At 33.0% G+C, this 21,131-nt stretch overlaps 1 protein-coding gene across 5 annotated transcripts in view; it reads right to left on the bottom strand.

The window, feature by feature from the left end:
• Nucleotides 1-21,131, bottom strand: part of STAG1 (stromal antigen 1) — a 453,722-nt gene that overhangs the window by 50,744 nt on the left and 381,847 nt on the right. For all 5 annotated transcript variants that reach the window (XM_046002314.1, XM_046002311.1, XM_046002310.1 and 2 more), the window contains 5 exons: nt 19,869-19,961; nt 19,678-19,767; nt 19,330-19,533; nt 17,903-17,973; nt 16,384-16,471 (listed from right to left, as the gene is read on the bottom strand). In XM_046002314.1, the coding sequence (XP_045858270.1) occupies nt 16,384-16,471; nt 17,903-17,973; nt 19,330-19,533; nt 19,678-19,767; nt 19,869-19,961 (546 nt within the window). The remainder of the gene's footprint in view (nt 1-16,383; nt 16,472-17,902; nt 17,974-19,329; nt 19,534-19,677; nt 19,768-19,868; nt 19,962-21,131) is intronic.

Below are 21,131 nucleotides of genomic sequence, written 5' to 3'. Positions count from 1 at the left end.
AGGCTCAGGTCATGATCCCAGCGTCCTGGGATCGAGTCCCACATTGGGCTCCTTGCTCAGTTCCCTCTGACTCTGCCTGCCACTCTGTCTGCCTGTGATCCCTTTCTCCCTCTCTCTCTCTAAAAAAAAAAAAAAAAAAAAAAAAATTACTCTCAAAAAAACCGAAATTGTTTATGTGGGCTATTTAACAGATTTATATTAGATATTAAAATAAATGTTTCAAATATGTATTAATTCATTTAAAAATTAAAATAACTGTATCATAATAAAGAATTTGTATTTTTTTTTAAAGATTGTTTATTTATTTATTTATTTGACAGAGCGAGAGACCACAAGTAGATAGAGAGGCAGGCAGAGAGAGAGAGAGAGAGAGAGAGACAGAGGGAAGCAGGCTCTCCGCCGAGCAGAGAGCCCGATGCGGGACTCGATCCCAGGACCCTGAGATCATGACCTGAGCCAAAGGCAGTAGCTTAACCCACTGAGCCACCCAGGCGCCCCAAGAATTTGTATTTCTGAAAAAGAACTAAATCTTCTCAAATGAAAACATTTAATGGGAAGGATGATAGTTTTACATGTTTATAAATCTCTTTAATGTCTGACTTAATAAAAAACAGGTTTCAAATATGCCTCTGCATTTTATTAAAATATGCTGTTTTGATTGAAGTATATGAAGAAATTCAGTGTCGCTGATTAGCTGGAAAAGGAAGGTATATTTTAACAGTCTTTGCAGGTAAATGTGGATATTCTTTAACACGATACCAATAATACAATGTACATTTGTGAGAGAATGAGAGTGAAAAAAGCAAGTAGCATCTTCCTCTTCTTATGAAAATAGCCTGACTTTACAGATATGCCCTGGAAATCACCAGGGCTCTCCAAACTATACTTTGAGGGTCACTGCTCTAGGAATAGAATTGCTGGATTACACAGTATGTGTATGTTTAACTTTATGGATTTATTTACTTATTTATTGATTTAAGATTTTACTTATTCACTTGAGAAACAGAGACAGAAAGAGAGAGAATAAGCACGAGCAGGGGGAAGAGGCAGAAGCAGCAGCAAACTGCCCGCTGAGGCAGGAGCCTATTGTGGTGCTCAAGACCAGGACCAGACATCATGACTTAAGCCGAAAGCAGATGTTTACTAACCATCTGAGCCACCCAGGCATCCCCAAGAGCACTATTTTAATGTAGTATTAACTTACATTAACTTATATTTCTCTCTTACTAATAGAGATGGGCAGGTTTTCATTTTTTATTGGCACTAAATTCTTCTTTTGTGAAAATCTGTCCCTATTTTTCAGAGACAAATAAAATAACAGAATTCAAGAAAATAAAATTGATTAAGAATCATAACTACAGGAGAATTTCATTTTGGATAGAGCCTTTACTACATTTTTGTTTCAATACATGTCTTTATTGTAATAAAGCATATCTAACAATATATTCTATTATTATCTTCCCCACCCGATAAAAAACTGTAAGAATAAATATACAAAGACAACAAATTAAAAGAGAAATCAGTAAATAGAATACTGAAGGAAGTAGTTAGAATTTTAGCTGTTTACCTGAAAAATTTTAGGTTTCAAATCACATAAGCAAATATATCTATAATGCCCCTACTCCGCACTAAAAATAAATCATCAGAATTAGGAGAATGAGTAGTGCTACTTTTGATGCAACACCAGTGAGATGATGTCAGGGTTTCACCAAACGTAATAGTAATTAAATGACTGACTCAAGTCAGAATGCCAGAAACAAGACTACTGAAACACTGTCAAGTTATAAACTTTCATGCTAAAGAAATCACCTTACTATACTTAGAAGACGCTCAGTATAGTACATGTACTAGTCCTGAGACAAATTTTGATAACCTCTAACTTAGAATATAAGGTACACATTGATAAGCTGGTATTTGTGGAAGGAAATGAGTATGAAAAAAAATTCTCTTTAGTTTGAAACCACCTGAATTGTTAAATTACTAGAAAAGTAATACACAAATTAACATTATCAATGAGAAATTAAGATATAGAAAAAAGTAATGTTGAAGAATTGCTTGATTTTAGTTACCATTTCTCCTATCATCACAAATTTAATTTCCTTTCCTTATACATTTTTACTGACCTATATACTAGGAATTATTCAAACGGTTCCAAAGTTTTGCAGAAGTTTTATAGAGGTGGTTATGTGGGAGGGAGACACTTGATCACTCCAATACATATTTCAAACACAGTATCACCATTTTAATGTTTCATATACTAGTGTTCATCATGCATTTACTTTAAGGGAGCCACTGCATTATTTTAAAAAGCTCACTTTTCATTGACTAGGAAGCATTTTGCCTTCTCTCAGGTATAATTATATAACAATATCCCTAAAGATACAAACATAGTGATCCGAAGGGGCACGTGTACCCGAATGTTTATAGCAGCAATGTCTACAATAGCCAAACTATGGAAAGAACCTAGATGTCCATCAACAGATGAATGGATAAAGAAGATGTGGTATATATACACAATGGAATACTATGCAGCCATCAAAAGAAATGAAATCATGCCATTTGCGACGACGTGGATGGAACTAGAGCGTATCATGCTTAGTGAAATAAGTCAATCGGAGAAAGACAACTATCATATGATCTCCCTGATATGAGGACATGGAGAAGCAACATGGGGGGGCTGATCACATTTCAAAAGAAAATTTAGAACCTTTCCTTCTAGGCTTTACACATCAGTCATACTGATTATTTTATCCTCCATACTAAGCAAAGTTATTCCAACTTGTCCAGAAGTCATTTATTCAGCAATTTCATCTTTCTGTAGTACAGACAGATGAAACAAGGACAAACTAACTGAAAAAGCCAAAAGAGAATTGTTTTAATCAATGAGGACCACAGTCCTTCTGCCTTTCCTTGATTAATACCCTGACCCTAGAGAGCATCTCTGAATAATTACAGCAAGTACTGGGCTGATGACAAAGAATTTCTTCCAACCCTACCCCTCCGTCCTCCTGTTTCCCTTAGCTAACACTGTTCGTGGGAGGACACGGTAATGGGTACTGAACATTTCTGAGCAAAAGTAGTTAAGAAGCAGGAGTGCCTTTTCCATCTTCTACTCTCCTACCTGCCCGCAGGATATCAAGACCCAGGAGATCTTGGGTCCTTGAATAAGTGGGAGGTGCAGTGATATCCCACTTCCCACTACTGCACTTTATAGGCATGGACATGAGAAATAATTTCTATTGTTAAGTCATTAAAATATTGAGATTAATCTATTATAGCAGTTAGCATTACATTAATCAATATTAAAATGCTTAGCCCTTTCTCCTAATAATTACTTTTACCTATTTAAAGGAACCAGAGCTCTCTATCTTGGATTAATAGATCAGCTAATGATATCACACATCTTGAAGATGAACTGTAGTATTACATGTGAGGTGAACGCGATAACCACTACACTACAGAAACAAGACTGTAGTATTTTATGTAAATAAAGTCCAAAGGACACTGGGGGCAGTATGTGCTATGGTGAGTGCTGTGAATTGTGTAAGACTGATGATACACAGACCTGTACCCCTGAAACAAATAATACATTATATGTTAGTTTAAAAAAAAGTCCAAAGGATAAGCTCCTAGGATGTTTATGTTTAGAAAAACTGAATTTTCATGGAAAATAGGACTACAGAATAAGGAAAAATGATTATGCATATGTAATATATATGTGTAGATACACATCTACATATATAGGATATGTTTAAAATATTGAGAATCTACATAATAGCTGTGGGATAAATTGGGGCTCTTTCACTTTTCTGTTTGCAAGAGACTTTAAGGGAATGGAGGATCAAATTTTTTAGTGAATAGGTACATGACAAAAGAGTGAACTAAACTTGTCTGTTTCTCATATCCAACACTGGTCTATCATATATAGAGTAGGTTAATATGAGTGACAATTAATATCCCCTTTTAAAAAAAGCCTTTAGATGCAAATTAATAATCAGCAAGGCTTACCAAAAAGAATGTAAGGCTGACAAATAAGCACAAGAAAAGATGGTCAATATCATTAGCATTAAGGAAACGTACATTAAAAGCACAATGAGATACAACTGCATACAAAGTTGGCTAAAGTAAAAACTACTAACAACATCAAGTGCTTATGAGAATGTGGAACTGGGAGGAATGCAGAATGATACAGACACTCTGAAAAGTGGTGTGGCAATTTCTAATAAAGTTAAATACACACTTATACCCCAATACCTATAAATGTCCTCGTGGGCATTTACTTCAGAAAAATGAATACTTATTTTCAAACAGAAAGCTGTACACATATGTTCACAGAGCTTCCTTCAGTTGTGAGAGCCAAAAGATGGAAACAACCCAAATGCCTGTCAATAAACAAACTGGTATATCCACACAACACAGGATAACTGAACCAACTATTAATTTAAAAACGCACCAATTATTTGATTCAAACAACTTGGATTAATTTCAAAGGCATTATGGTCAGTGAAGACATTATGCTTACCCAAAGACTTAATGCCCTAGTTTACATACTTCATGATTCCATTTATTTGGAAATCTCAAAAAGACAAAACCATGGTGATGGAAAACAGAGTGGTGGTTTCCAGGAGATGTAGGTGGGGCAAGCATCTAACTATAAAGGGACAACATGAAGAAAAAAGGGACAATATGAAGAGAAAGGTTTTCTTTTTTATAGGGGATATTTTAAAGAGGGATGAGGAAAGGGGATATTTTAAACAGGAATGAGGAAAACTGTTCTGCATCTTGATAGTGGTGGTGATTACATAAATCTAGACATGTTAAAATTCATAATTTTACATAAAAGGAAAGTAAGTAAATTTTATTAGATAATAATTAAAAAACAGTAATATGGTGAAGAGCAGAGTTTACAGTTAATATTTTTCTCAAGCAAATGCTAAGAAAAGTACAAACATTAAGGCAAATCATAGTGATAAAGAAGTAACAATTATTTAATGAAGAAGAAATATTCCCAAATTCTACATGTGCTTTGGTAATGAAGGGTCATCCAATGTGTCGTATTGCCAATGGGCATAGTACACTATAAATTTTTTTAAAAAATTATTTAGAAGGGTAAAAAACAGAGGTAAAAAGTTCAAGTAGTTAAAAGTTAACTTCTGTAACTCAAAAATTCAGACTTCCCAAGGAATGGACTACACAGTAAGCTAACACACATTAATCCTTAACAGTTTTGGACCCTGGAATTTTGCTGTTAAGCTTTCTCATAAATTCCAAGCAGTATTTAAAACAAGGAAGAGTGTAAAGAAAAATGTGTTGCATCAACAGTAAGTCCAGTGTGAAATATTATAGACTTTTTTAGTGATATCTCTGTATATAGTGGAAAACACACTGGAACAGGTGTTCACATCATACCACCTTAGGCCTACTCTTAAACAGTTCATGTGTACTAGACTTTTCTCTCCAAACAATGTAGGCTGTAACATCAAAAAAGATCTTGCCACTTTCCATCTCAGTGATCTGCTTAAAAGACTAAATGAATAATTTCTGCTTATGACCCTGAAATGCTACAGTAATACAGGCAAACAGCTGTCTAAGCAACATATACAGCATCACAACCATTCAGAAATCATTAAGAAACCATAATATAATTCTTAGTGGAGATAGAATAATGTCCTTATGAAAAGGTGAAAGTAGGGAACATCCATAATTCCATAAGAACAGTCACTTAAAGACATATTCAAAGTGAAACAAATGGTTCATGCAAAGAGATTCCAAACATTTAAATATAATAAATAAGACTTAAAATACAAGAAGAAGAAAGCGAATACTTAGATGACTTGAATATGTGGGGAAAGGCCTTACAAGCAAGACAACAAAGAGAGAAAACAACAGAAAACAACTAATAATTCTGATTACATAAAGAACATTTATAATCCAGGCATCAAGATATCTAAAATTAAAGATTCCCACTGATAAACTGCAGCAAATGACGTAACACTAAGAACATTAATATGGAAAAAAGCTTATACATTAAAATGAACTAGAGATCTGCTGTACAACATTGTGTAATAGTTAACAATACTGTACTGTATGCTAATTTTTTTGCTAAAATTGTTAAAAGAGTAGATATCATGTGTTTACTACAACAAAAAAATTTAACATAACAAAAAGATGGGGAAACATAAAGAAAGGTAATTTTACAGAGGTATATGTGCAATAACCAGAGATATAACTGTATGAGAATTCATTTATTTATTTAAATGTTTTATTTATTTGACAGAGATCACCAGAAGGCAGAGAGAGAAAAGCAGGCTCCTTGCTGAGCACAGAGAGCCCAATGTGGGGCTCGATCCCAGGACGCAGAGATCCCAGACCCCGAGCCGAAGGCAGAGGCTTAACCCACTGAGCCACCCAGGTGCCCCTGTACAAGAATTTAAAATAGTAATCTGAAAAAATAACAGTTACCAAATGTTCACTATATGAACTCTATTTTTCAAATAGGTGTTTACTCAGTATCCAAGTCTTCTGATAAAATAAGAGCTTAAAACAAATATACTTCTGGATCTCAGAGAAGAATCTAATGGGAACATAAATAGCAACTATAACAATTTAGTAATTAGTGTGACTAAGAATACATACTCAGGATCAGATGCTGAGGGGCAAGAAGAAGGACTCTGTCTTAGCTAGGAAGAGTGATAATGGTTAGGAAAAACTTTATAGAGAAGCAAAAGTGTAGACTAAATCTTTAAAGAAATACGTAAGATTTAATCTGGCAACAAAGGACAAGTGTAGGTTGAAGGAACAGAAATTTCAAAAAAAGCTTCACCAACAAACTCAAAACGCTGGGACAGTGTTAAGTGTAAGCATATACTGAAGCTAGATCAGCGGAAACCAAATCACAGAGGGCCGTGTAAGAGGGTGACTATATATCCTGCTTTATGCCAATGTCCTGAAATAATTAAGAGTAGCACCCCCCTCCTTCCACTTTCAGAAGAACACTTGTTTGGACAATTAACAAGATACCTCACTATGACAAAAAAATCTGGATGTTATCCTAGAAATACTAGGTAATGCACAGATAGTAACATGTTCCTATTTGAACAGAAAAATAACACCATCAGGTGTTTCAAAAATATCCCATTCACAACAGCAAGGAGAAGTGCTTCTGTTTTGTTAAGATTTTTTAAAGTAGCATTTGATGCTTCAAAACAGAAGCATGAAGTGTAATAATAAGATTAACGTATTAAGAGACAACCAAATTTAAGAACTAGTATGATACCAATAACTTCGTATCCACCTATGATCTGTTCCCCTATTCCTTAGGGCTGACAAACTTTTCTACTAAATTTCATGTATATCATGTCCTGGCTCTTAAAAAAATACAGTTTTATTATATATACATATCACTGGACAAATATACTTTAATCTTTCTAGTTTTTGAGCTTTTCAAAAATGGTGTTACACCGTATGTTGTCTTTTGAGGAAAGAGACGTACTTCACCCTCGTCATGCCTCTAAAGGATCTACAAAGATTAAAAAACACAAAAATAAATTTTCATGCTCCACCCATTTAGATTTAGAATCAACAGAAACAATTCCATAGCCTTTTTAAACAACTGTTGTTAAGTTAAATAATATTTACAACCATTCTATGTAACTTTGCTAGAGAGCTAAAAAATAAGAATAAAGACTGTATCAATCTATGGCTCCTAGTTCTGAAATCTCTACCATGTGATAAACATTTTCTTTTGTTCTTGTGTTTTGGTCTGGGGCTTTCTGAAACTCAAAATATATATTGGTCAGGCTTTGAAATAGCCTTCCTTAAGCATGAGAAATAATTATTCTTATTTTTATCCTTTGCATTTGGATAAAATAAAGGTATAATTTATATATAAAGAAAAATCTACTATTGTCAACATACAATTCTGCAATTCTGACAAATGTATAGTCAGGTAATCATTAAAACAATCAAGAAACAGAATAGCTCTACCAATCCTCAAATTCCCTCATGTCCTTCTGCAGTAAGTCCCTTGCCCCACTCTGGATATGTTTTCTGACCCTATAGTTTTACCTTTTCCAGAATGTATAATAAAATTGTACAGCATGTGGTTTTGTGTATCTGGTTTCTTTGACTCTATGTTAGCACCTTCCATTTTATTGTTGAGAATTATTCTACTGTATGGATGATAATACAGTTTGTTTTTATACCTTTACCAGATGAACATTTGAGTTGTTTGCAGTTTTGGGCAATTTTGAATACAGCTGCTATACACATTCTGGTATAGATTTTTTTGTGTTTGTTTTCTTTTTTTAAGATTTTATTTTAGAGAGACACAGAGCACAAACAGGGTGAAGGGCAGAGGAAGAGATAGAGAATCTTACGCAGGCTCCCTGCTAAGCACGGAGCTAAGTGCAGGGCTTGATCTCAAGACCAGAGATCATGATCTGAGTTAAAATCAAGATAGGTTTTTATGTGAACTAAAGTTTTCATTTCTCTTGGATAAATACTCAGGAGAAGAACTGCTGCGTCAGAGAAGTGTCTATGTAACTTTAAAAGAAACCCAAACTGCTTTCTGAAGTGAATGCACCATTTTGCATTTCCACCAGCAATGTATGAGTTCCACTGCTCTTGAAATGATTTGTAGTATTATCTCACTGTGCTTTATTTTTTTTCATTGTGCTTTTAATGTGCATTTCTCTAATGACAATAATAAGTTGCTTTTCATGTGTTTGTCCTCTATCTTCTTCGGTGAAGTATTGGTTGCTTTTCTTACTACTGAAATTTGAAAGATCTTAATCTTTTGGAATACAAGTCTGTTATCAGATATGTGATTTATAATTATTTCTAAGTCTTATATGATTGTCTTTTCAATTCTCTTGATACTATGTTTGAAAAGCAAAAGTGCTTAATTTTGCTGAATGTGTAGTTCTGAAATTTTTAAAGTATGGATCATGCTTCTGATGTGTTTGAGAAATCTTTGACTAACTTAAAGGTCACAGAGATTTTAATTCCCGTGTTCTTTTTTAGATGTTTTATACTCACAGGTTTTGCACTTAGGTTTATAGTCTAAATGGCCTACTTTGAGTTAGTTTTGTATATGGTGTGAAGTGTGAAATGAGATTTTTTTTTCATATATATATATTCAACTATTTTAGCACATTTATTAAATAGATTATCTTTTCCCCAAAGAACTGTTCTGGTACCTCTGTCAAAAATCAACTGACCAAATAAATGCAAGTGTATTTCTTTCTGGATTCTCTATACTGCTCCTTTGATCTATATGTTTATTCTTTCTTCAGTACCATACTATAAGGTTTACTGTTTAGTCTTGAAATCACGTAGTGTAAATTCTAACTTTGTTGTTCTTTTTCAAAATTCTTTGGTTATTTTATTTCTTTTGTCCTTTCATATAAAGTTTATGAATCATGCTGTCAATTTTTGCAAGAAATCCTGCAGAGATTTAAATGGACCTTTGTTCATCTAAGACCAGTTTGGGGGAAACTGACATCTTAACAATACTGAGTCTTCTAATTCATGAATATGATACATCCTCATTTATTAAGATCTTCAGTTTCTTTCATCAGTGCTTTATAGTTTTCAGCATACAGATCTTGCACATATTCTTAGATTTATACCTAAGTATTAAATGTTTTTTCGTGCCACTGTAAATGGCACATGCTCTTAAAATGTCAATTTCCAGTTACTAAGCAAATGATTTTTAAATTTAAAAAGCAAGAGATGTACATAGTAAAATATGCCAACAGTATAATGGTATTCTATTCAAATTAAGCTTTTGACCACTACAGATCTTGTTTTCCACTGAGAAAGTCATTGTTGAACAGTTTCCTCATGTATCATTCCGGAAATAATGTTAACTAATAAATGTCCACATACGGAGATTTTATCACCCCTTTAAATTTATATACCACTCTGCTCCTTGTTCTTTTCATTAAATTTCCTCTCACACAGAATATTTAACATCAATAATATTAACCTTATTTTTAATTTTATAGTTACAAAGCAGTGCACAGAATCAAAACTATCCTACCGAAGCTAACCGATCCTCTACTGATCGATACCTAGATTTCTTTAAGTTTTAAGTTTTTATGAATAATGCTACGATGAACATCTTTCTACCTACATCCTTTTACAGAAATGTCCAAGTATAATTCTGTAGTCTAAATTCCTAAATTATAAATGTCAGTTAAGGACAGGTCTACTTTTAATTTTGACAGACTGACAACTTTCTACTTTTAATTTTGATAGACTGACAACCTTCTGACAAATTGGTGATTATACCAACATATTCTTACAATGGTATCTGAAAGTATGTCAGTATTTAAAAACAAAAACCCAACAACTCTGTAAGGTTTTCAGATACACATATATACAGTTGAAAATTACTGGAATAGAACCTAGAATAGAAAGAGGCTGACATTAAGATTACTAAGACAAAAGAGGTAACTACTAATGTGATTCACAGGAGAAAATATGAAGGTTAAACTAAGGAAATGATACGGCTAAAAAGAATAATGGCAAAAGGTATACTGAGGAGGTAGCATTTTTAAAAAACATAAAAAAAAAAAATCTTGAGATTAAGGACTGCTTCTAATAGACCCCTATGTCCTCAGGATCTGACCCTCAAACACATTTTCAGTCAATAATGAATAGGTAGGTGGTAGTCTGGATGTGTGTTAAGTGGTGACAAAATTCTGCTATAGCATGCCCAAGGAAGAGTCAGAAGAGGGTTACTGAAATATTTCTAAGTTTAGTCAAGGAAATGCATATATAGTCTTCTAAGGGTAGCATCAACATGCTTCCAAAGGTAAGTATGACTGCAGTATTTACAAGAAGTCATAATCCAATCCAAGAGCAATAATGCGACTGAAGCAAACTCAACCCCTGTATTATGTTCAGTTTAAAGAAATGTGTTGATTTCTAGTTCATGATAGCAGATTAAGTACCAGTTTTTAATCTCTCCCCACAATTCTCACTGAAGAAATACAAAAGATGGTTAGAAAAAACAATACCAAAAGAAAAAAAAAGAGTTTGACATGGGACAAACATCAGAAGGATGGGATATCATAGAGAGCAGTAGCAAATTAGTTACAAAAAATGTGAAGAGACACTGAACAGAATTCAAAAGTTTGGTTTGAGTGGGTATGCAATAACTATATGACATTAGGCTATTTACTATCTCTAAGTTTCAATTTCATCATCAATAAAAAAGAATAATGACACATTTTATAGGGCTGTCCTAAAGCTTAAGCAAATAAAAAGACTTAAAGACTTAAAATATTATCTGGTACATAGTAAGTGCAAAACAGAAGTTTTTTTAAATTACTGATGCCTTGAGAGGCCCAAAGATAGATGATCATAATTCCCTCTTTTTGGGTTTACTGACACTGTTTTGTTATAAAGCAAATATTCACCAAAACAATTTATAAATATTCTTCACTGACTTTCAATTTTTAGAATCAATTCACACAATCCTACTTTAATATATAACTTCCAGAAGTTTAATATTTATTTTTCTTAGATGTTACCTAAGACAAGGTATAAAACTTCTAAGTAAGAATACCAAGAGGAAATAGGCACAAAATCACAAAACAAAATAAGGAGAATTTAAATATTCATTGTCTTTATTTCACAGAAAACTGTATGAAGAAAAACTATAATACATTCTGAAAATGTGGGTCATTTACCAGCTAATAATTACTGTGTTATAGAACTGCAGTAACTTTTAATACTTATCATAGGTTAAAAATTCATTAGCATATGGGAGGGCACAAACAGATGCCAGATGCTATATAGTCTTATTCCAGAATGAATGGAAATGCTAAAAAAAAAATATCAAAAAGCACACAGGAGGATGTTTGAAAGAATTTCCCTCTGGCTAATTCTGCAACAATCTGAGCACCGAAATAAATAACAAAAGGACTCAATTTTAACCAGCTGGACAGAATAAGAATGAAGTAGCAATCCATGAGTTCATACGAATTTTTAAGAAACGAATGAATGAATGGAGAGGGGCATTATAGCAGAGGGCCAACAAATAAACAACATAAATAAATGACAGTTAGAAAATCACCATTTACCATTCTGTGACCATGACAGAAATAAATGACTCAGACAAGAATCATAAACAGATGCTAACATTACATCAAAATTTGATAAGAAAGAGGAATATTTACAGTCTTAAGGAATCTTTTCACATTAAAAATGAAAATGGCAACTAGGCAAATACAAACTTGGCAGACTTCACCCTACTAAAGTGATTAAAGTTAATATCATCAATAGTGAACAGACTGGTATCATGTGCTTCCTGATGTGATACACTGAAGACAAGTATCAGTTATGGTAGCATTCCTACCAAGAATTCATTAAATGGATGAATCTAAACATGTAGATTAGACAAAACAAAGTTGAGTACATTCTATAAAATAACTGGCCTGTACTCTTTAAAATGTCAACGTCGTCAAAGAAAAGGAATAGAAAGCATTCTAGATCAAAAGAGAAAAAAAAAAAAGGATATAACTAAATACCTGGGCTGGGAAAAACCTGCTATAAAGAACATTATTAATGTTTTATATATGCATATTTATATACAAATAAAAACACATATATGGAGAAAAAGGATTCAAGTATGCAGCTATGGAAAATTACTATGATAGTAGATGAATCAGGTGAGGGGTAAGAGTTATTTTTTCTACTATTATTTTTCTGTAATTTGACTTTTAAATTTTTTTTTTTTTTTTTTAAGATTTTATTTATTTATTTGACAGAGAGAGATCACAAGTAGGCAGAGAGGCAGACAGAGAGAGTGAGAGGGAAGCAGGCTCCCTGCTGAGCAGAGAGCCCGATGCGGGACTCGATCCCAGGACCCTGAGATCATGACCTGAGCCGAAGGCAGCAGCCTAAACCACTGAGCCACCCAGGCGCCCCTGACTTTTAAATTATTAAAATAGGTAAATTCTTTTAAACTTCAATCACATTCTAAAACTATAGTGGTTAAAACAGTACTAGCATGAGAAAAGAAAGATCAGCAGAAGAGGGAAGAAAAAAAAAGTTAACTCTGAAGAGTGAGACAAAGAAACTTCTAGTTAAACAGTTACCATGGAAAACAAAGAGTAAAAAGCATATGGACAATAAAATTAGACATCTAGACAATAAATTTTAATATACCTGCTCTAAAAGGCTATTTTCTTTGAATTTTAATTTAAAGTACAGAATGGCCATCTAAAAGAGCGGGCTTCCATAGTCCTATGAAGAATTGGTCAAATCCTGTATACTTTTTGGATTTTTAATACTGGGTATCTAAAGACATATTTCTAGGAGCTGCTTAATGTGAAATAGTTTCTAGTTGCTAAAACAAACAAGAGTATAATATGGTAGTGATGCACTAGAACTTTATACACGATTTCAGTTTTAAGAATGTGTCTAATGATACAAATAGTAAGATATTCCATGATCATGGACTGTAAGACCAAACACTGTTAAATATCCATACCACTCAAAGAAAGCTACAGAATTATGCAATCCCTATCAAAACACCAAGAGCATTTTTCACAGAACTAGAACAATTCTAAAATCTGTGCGAAACCACAAAAGACCTCGAAGCCAAAGCAGTCTTGGGGAAAAAAAAAGAACAAAACTGGAGGTACCACAATCTCAGATTTCAAGATACACTACAATGCTATAGTAATTGAAACATTATGGTACTGGCACAAAAACAGATATATAGAACAGAACAGAAAGCCCAAAAGCAAATCCAAAATTGGGTTTAATATTCAATGAAGAAGGCAAGAATATGAAATGGGAAAAAGTTTCTTCAACTAATGGTGTTGGGAAAACTGGACAGCAAGGTGCAAAAGAATGAAACTGGATCACTTTCTTACATCACACACAAAAATAAACTCAAATGGATTAAAGACCTAAATATAAGATTGGAAACCATAAAATTCCTAGAAAATAGCACAGGCAATAATTTCTCTGACACCAGCCATAGCAACATTTTTCAAGATAGGTTTCCTGAGGCAAGGGAAGCAAAAGCAAAAATTGGGACTACATCAAAATAAAAAGCTTCTGCACAGTGAAGAAAACAATCAATAAAACTAAAGAGCAACCCATTGAATGGGAGAAGGTATTTGCAAATGACATCTGATAAAGGGTTAGTAACCAAAATATAATAAAGAACTGATACAATTCAACACCTAAAAAACAAGTAATACAATTAAAAACTGGGCAGAAGACAGGAACAGACATTTCTCCAGAGAAAACAGAGATGGTCAAAAGGCACACGAAAAGATCCTCATTATTACTCTTATCAGGGAAATGCAAATCAACAGTACATTAAGCTATCACCTCACATTTGTCAGATTAGCTAAATCCAAAAACACAAAACAAGCGTTGGAATGGATGTGGAGAAAAAGAACCCCTTGTGCACTGTTGGTAGGAATACAAAGTAGTGTAGACACTGTGGAAGACAGTATGGAGGTTCCTCAAAAAACTAAAATGATCTAGTAGTTCTCCTACTGGGTATTTACCCAAAGAATACAAAAATAGTAACTCAAAAGGGTATGTGCATCCCTATGTTTATTGCAGCATTATTTACTATAGCCAAATTATGGAAGCAGCCTGTGTCCATTGATAAGATGAATGGATAATGAAGAGGTGACATATATGTATGTATGTGTCCACAGTGGAATATTACTTAACCAAAAAGAAGGATGAAATCTTGCTATTTGCGATAACATGGATGGAGCTACAGAACAGAATTCTATGACAAATAAAACAGTCAGAAAAAGACAAATACCGTATAATGTAGAATTTAAGGAACAAAACATATGAACAAAGAGAGAGACAAACCAAAAAACAGACTCTTTTTAACTACAGAGAACTGATAATGAATGGGGAAATTAGTGAAATAGGTGAAGGTGATTAAGAGTATACTTACCATGATAAGCCCTAAGTACTGTATAGAATTGTTGAATCACTGTACTGTAAACCTTAAACTACTAGTACATATTAACTATAGTAAAGTTAAAAAAAAAAAAGAGTGCATGTCTAAGATAAACAAATTTTAAGCAAATGTCATATGTAAATGTTCTCGTACTCAAAGAAACTAAAATAAGATGGAAGAAATAATACATATGCAGTGAAAATAAATAACAAAAACCAAGATAACCAAAGAAGACAACGATGTGAAGTTGTCACAAGTTCTATGACAATAAATGGTGCAGTGAATTGAAAAAGAAATTTTGACATAGTTCGAATCTGCAGACGGAACACAGGTGTGCAATCTTCATTATTTTCTTGAGGAAACCAAAAACAAGGAATATCTTTATCATTCCCTTTCAAGTCTGAAGAACAGCTTGGGATTTTTAGTGAATAGTATTTAGGCTACTGAAAGTTTGAGATGAAGACAGGATGAAAGTTGAAGAGTTGGCAATAAATAAAGTAAAACAACAAAGTTAAGTATTTAGCTTCTTTCCACAAACTAGGATAAACACCTATAATCATAATCATAATCAAGGACACTTGTAATTAAGAATGGCCATGCATTAAAACAACTTAAAAGAATTAATCAGAGCAATGGTAAAGCACTTTTTCTGTGATTAACTTTCAATAGATCATATGATCATAGATCATAATTGTTATATCTGTTGAAATTCTTACTGCTCTGGTATAATAAAGTGTCATTTAGTATAATAAATATCTGTATTATCAAATGGGAATAGACGAGACCATCTCTAAACACCACCTATACCTAACTATGGATTGATATCTTGGTTTAATGAATGAGTATATGCAGTATACAAAGTAACTAATTCTTACAAAAGATTATTATTGCTAAATAATAATTGTATGTGTCAATTAAAATTAACTGTAATAAATGTACCCACTAATAACTGTAATAATTATAATTAGGTAACAATTAATTAACAACTCAATTTTTACGTAGAATTAAATCAACTATTTTAAATCTCTTCCAGACTATAAAAATTTGGTGAAATCTTAAAAAAAAAAAAGAAAAGAAATTTGGTGAAATCTTGCTCTGTCCATTCCAACTTATATATGAATGCAAAAAAGTCTAAAATCTGCTAAAGGTCTGAAGCTTACTCAATTATGGTTCTATTACAAAAAAGTAAGCCATATCTAAGCTTACTATTTAGAACAGTGCCTAGAATACAACCATAATTAGGAATTTTCATCAAAGTGAATTAATTTAATTAATTTAATCACTATAGCAGTAATTCTCAAAGGAAGCAGCTGCATTTAAGAATTATCAGTCACTTTCTACGTCAGGCTTTTGATAATCCTGCGTGATTTCAGAGAATTGTAGCTTTCTAAAATGACAAAGAAGGAATAGCAACAAACTCCCACCTGTTCTGGCATCGCTCCATGTTCAATTCCAGTCTTCAATAATCTGTAGCAATTACCAAATAGATCCCATTTTGTGAGATCATGAGCACTAAAATAAACAAAAATGCATTAACTTTATTCTAGAGTGGAAGAAAATTTAAATTTGAGCTCAGTTTCAGTGGGTGGAAGTATAAAATCTATTTCTTACAGAATCCAAAAAGACTGATAAATATTCAAGTATTCAAACTTAGAAAGAAATGAAGAAAGAAATAAGAAAGGAAGGAAAGGAAGGAAGGAAAGAAAAATGAAGAAGGAAAACGGGGAAAAGGGAAAGAGAGACAAGGAAACTGAGACGGGGAGTAGAGACAGATAATACATAAGCTGACATTAGGAATTAATTAAAAGGAACACTGAAAAAATAAAATTAAAAAAAGAAACCAATTAATAAAAATTCATACCTTTAAATGAAGATTACTACTACACAGTCAATCTAAGCCTGTATTCCATTTCATTCTTCTAGCATATTTTAAAATATATTTTAACAAATCCATTTACAATTTCAAAATACAAATACATGTGTATTTTTGAAAGAAAGATTTGTATTCACAAGAAGACAAAACCAGGGGAAAGAAAGTATGTCAAAGCTCGAAAACTTTGGTATAGCTTTAGGCTTCTTAATTCAAATAATGCAGACATTTTATCTTCTCATGAGTTCTGCTACTAAAATAGTAGATCAATGCCTGTTAACTTTTATTTTGAAACATCAAAATGTTTTTTAAAATAAGGAGTTTTGACACTAGTTGTCAACTTTATTTTCAAATGTCAAAATATTTTTAAAACTAAGAGTTTATTTCTCCACAGAATTCAAAACAGTGTACTTGTATATAAAGAAATGTCTTAGATTTTAGACACAGGTTTTGAAATCTGAAGTATTCACTAATGTAAGGGCTACATCTAAACATTCTTTTAACAAGAAAGATCTCTATTTTCCTTTCTTTGTGGAAAAGATAAGCATACCTCATTAAAAAGGGAAATATAAATTATAATTTAAAAATAATACTTATTTCATTAATTGGAGCCTTTTTTTCCTTATTCAGGTCCAGCTATTCTGTCTATACAGCAAGAGTACAATAATAAATAGACAAACAAGAACAATTCAGGAAAAAAAGCTCACAGAAATAACTTTCATGGTCTCTCTCAAAATCTTTTTTCTTATTTAGTAAGATTTCTAAAAACCACCAAATGAAAATTATACCCCTAAACTCCAGCCTATAGAGTAAGCCCAGTAATGATACTGATTAACAAGGCTGTACAGTGTACAGTGTATATTTTTAACTGAATGATAAATTTTACTCCCTAAGTAATCAAATGATAATAAAAATACATAATGTATCTGAAGAAAATATGAATAATAAAGAAAAAAATCACATCTCGATATCTGTCTAAAATTTTCCATTGTTATAAGGATGTTAAGTATTACAAAAACAGTCTATTTTGTTGGCTAATATGTTATTAATCAAATCTAAATAAAATGACATACTTATGAAAAGAGGTTAACCGCTTTAATGTGGAAAGAACATTGTAAATATCATCATCATCAGCTTCTTCTCCCTACAAATAAAAGACATTGTTTCATTACCATAACTTTACTTATCCTGAAATTCACATGAAGTATATTAATATTTACTGCCTAAAGGAATTCTTTTTTATTATATATAGAGTACATATTCACTGTTGATAAATAAGAAAGTACAAATAAGCAAAAAAACAAAAAATAAAGAACACCCATAATTGCAACAATCAGAACCATTTTTGCATTTTAAACAATGTTGTAAACATTAACATTGTATGCTTTTCTAATTAATACTTAAGGATAAATTCATTGAAACTGAGTGAAAAGTTATGTATTTTAAAGATTTTAATTGTTGGGGCACCTGGGTGGCTCAGTGGGTTGAGCCACTGCCTTCGGCTCGGGTCATGATCTCAGGGTCCTGGGATCAAGTCCCGCATCGGGCTCTCTGCTCAGCAGCGAGCCTGCTTCCCTCTCTCTCTCTCTGCCTGCCTCTCTGTCTACTTGTGATCTCTCTCTGTCAAATAAATAAATAAAATCTTTAAAAAAAAAAAAGTAAAGATTTTAATTGTTATTTCAGATTTTATTATCAGTTACTTTTGTAGTTCAAAATCACAATGAAAAAAAAATGGTTGGAAAAAATTAAGAGTTAAAAGTAGGAAAAAATTGGTTACCTGGATTAAAAAGAAAATCCTATTAGCCTGACCATGAGAGCATAGAAAACTGTGTGGGTTCCAAATTCATTATACTATTTGGAAGGAGAAGGCAAGAGGCAGGAATCATAAAAATAATTACAAAATAACCAGTTGGAGAAGTTTGCTGTTATCCTGGGCATACCACTGGTAAATGGTTGTCCCTTACAAGCACACTTAATTTTTAATTGCTATTCGTTAGCACATTATAATAGTTCAGTAATATTAAAATGTAAATTAGGCTCCAGGGAAAGTGAAAAAATGAATTAAGAAAGGCCAGACCTTAATAAGGTTTTTCCTTAAAGAAAAAAAAAAAAATTAGCTTTTATGAAACAAGTTTTTTTTGCATTTTTTTTTTAAAGGGGGGAATGGGGAAGAGTGAGAGAGAGAATCTTCTTAAGCAGGCTCCATGCCCAGTGTGGAGCCTGATGCGGGGCTTGATCTCACAATCCTGAGATCATGACCTGGGTTGAAATCAAGAGTCAGACACTTAACTGACTGAATAACCCAGGCATCCCCAAATAGGTTTTTAAAATAAGGTATAACCAAAGTTAATGTTTACAGGATGAACAGTTGCAATAATGCTGCTAAGATTTGAAAAAGAGAATTCCACTAGATTTTATTTTAAAATGGAAATGATTTGCACATTCAACTTTGAATATTAGCCCAAATTATCACAAACATTATGTTTACTTTAAAACAGACCTCTTGCAGTAGATCTTCCACAGAATGATTGAATCGATCTACAAATTCATCAATCAGCTGACTTCGAGCTATGTCAACTCTGTTTTGGATGGTATACTCTTCACTGCATAAGATGCTATAGGTTTTACTGCAGGCTTCTAGAACATCTGATTCTACATGTTTCTCCACAACAAACTTAATCTGTTTTAATAAAGCATCCAGATGCTGAGAAGGGAAAAAAAAGAAAAACTAATGATATTTAGATTTATAAAAAATAAGCATCTGTCAAATCGTAAGGCTATAGATTACATGAGCATGAAATAACCAAGTTTTTTAAACTAGCAGAATTTCGATTTCATAGTGTCTTACCTTTTCCATTCTACCTGTGCTATAAATTTCTAGATCAAAATACTGTGGGATTTGTAGCAAGTTTGCTACCTTCTCTGCATCTGCAGAATACTAGAAGGAGAAGCAAAGAAAAAAGAAGTAACTACTTTAATAGTTCAGTGTAATAAGCAAACTCAGTGGCATATTATCACAAAAATGTAATGAAATTATACCTTTGATAGCAACATAGGAAGTGTGATAATAAAATGCTCAGTCAATTTGTTTCTATCATCAATTTGAGTTTTTCTTTCTTTGGCAGTTAGCACCTAGAAATAAATTGAAATGGGCAAATAATATAATGTCACATAATTATTTATAACTCTAGAAAGTTACATAGAATGATGAAGCATTGGTAGATAATGTACCCAAGAATTTTCTGAGGAGGTTAATAAACTAATTACTAAAACAAGTGTCTCTAGTTTTATGCTTATTTCTAGTTAATATGCAGTATTACTTTATTAAATAGCTACTTAAGAATCACTAAAGTTTAGATAAATTACTACTTGTTCAGATTAAATAAAAAAATAAACATTTCTATAAAACCAGTTATGAATATAAAAATACTGCAACAGTGAAATAATTTTTCCAGTTTTAACCTCAGTATGTTAATAACAGTAATCTCCCCTACATTAAACACACTTTTCTAAAAATACTTTAAAAAGTAATGTTTCTTTTAATAAACATATAATTATATTTTTATCCCCAGGGGTACAGGTCTGTGAATCGCCAGGTTTACATACTTCACAGCACTCACGATAGCACATACCCTCCCCAATGTCCATAGCCCCCTCCCCCTCTCCCAACCACCTCCTCCCAACAACCCCCAGTTTGTTTTGTGAGATTAAGAGTCATTTATGGTTTGTCTCCCTCCCAATCCCATCTTTTACTATCAGCAGCTAATAAATTTTCACATATTTTTTTTTCCTCATTTTATTTATTTTTTCAGCGTAACAGTATTCATTCTTTTTGCACAACACCCAGTGCTCCATGCAAAACGTGCCCTCTCCATTACCCACCACCTGTTCCCCCAACCTCCCACCCCTGACCCTTCAAAACCCTCAGGTTGCCCCAACCTCCCACCCCTGACCCTTCAAAACCCTCAGGTTGTTTTTCAGAGTCCATAGTCTCTTATGGTTCGCTTCCCCTCCCCAATGTCCATAGCCCGCTCCCCCTCCCCCAATCCCACCTCCCCGCAGCAACCCCCAGTTTGTTTTGTGAGATTAAGAGTCATTTATGGTTTGTCTCCCTCCCAATCCCATCTTGTTTCATTTATTCTTCTCCTATCCCCCTACCCCCCATGTTGCTTCTCCATGTCCTCATATCAGGGAGATCATATGATAGTTGTCTTTCTCCGATTGACTTATTTCACTAAGCATGATACGCTCTAGTTCCATCCACGTCGTCGCAAATGGCAAGATTTCATTTCTTTTGATGGC

This window comes from Meles meles, chromosome 4 (genome assembly GCF_922984935.1).
Source record: "Meles meles chromosome 4, mMelMel3.1 paternal haplotype, whole genome shotgun sequence".
NCBI lineage: Eukaryota > Metazoa > Chordata > Mammalia > Carnivora > Mustelidae > Meles > Meles meles.
This window is presented reverse-complemented; position numbering and strand designations above follow the sequence as displayed.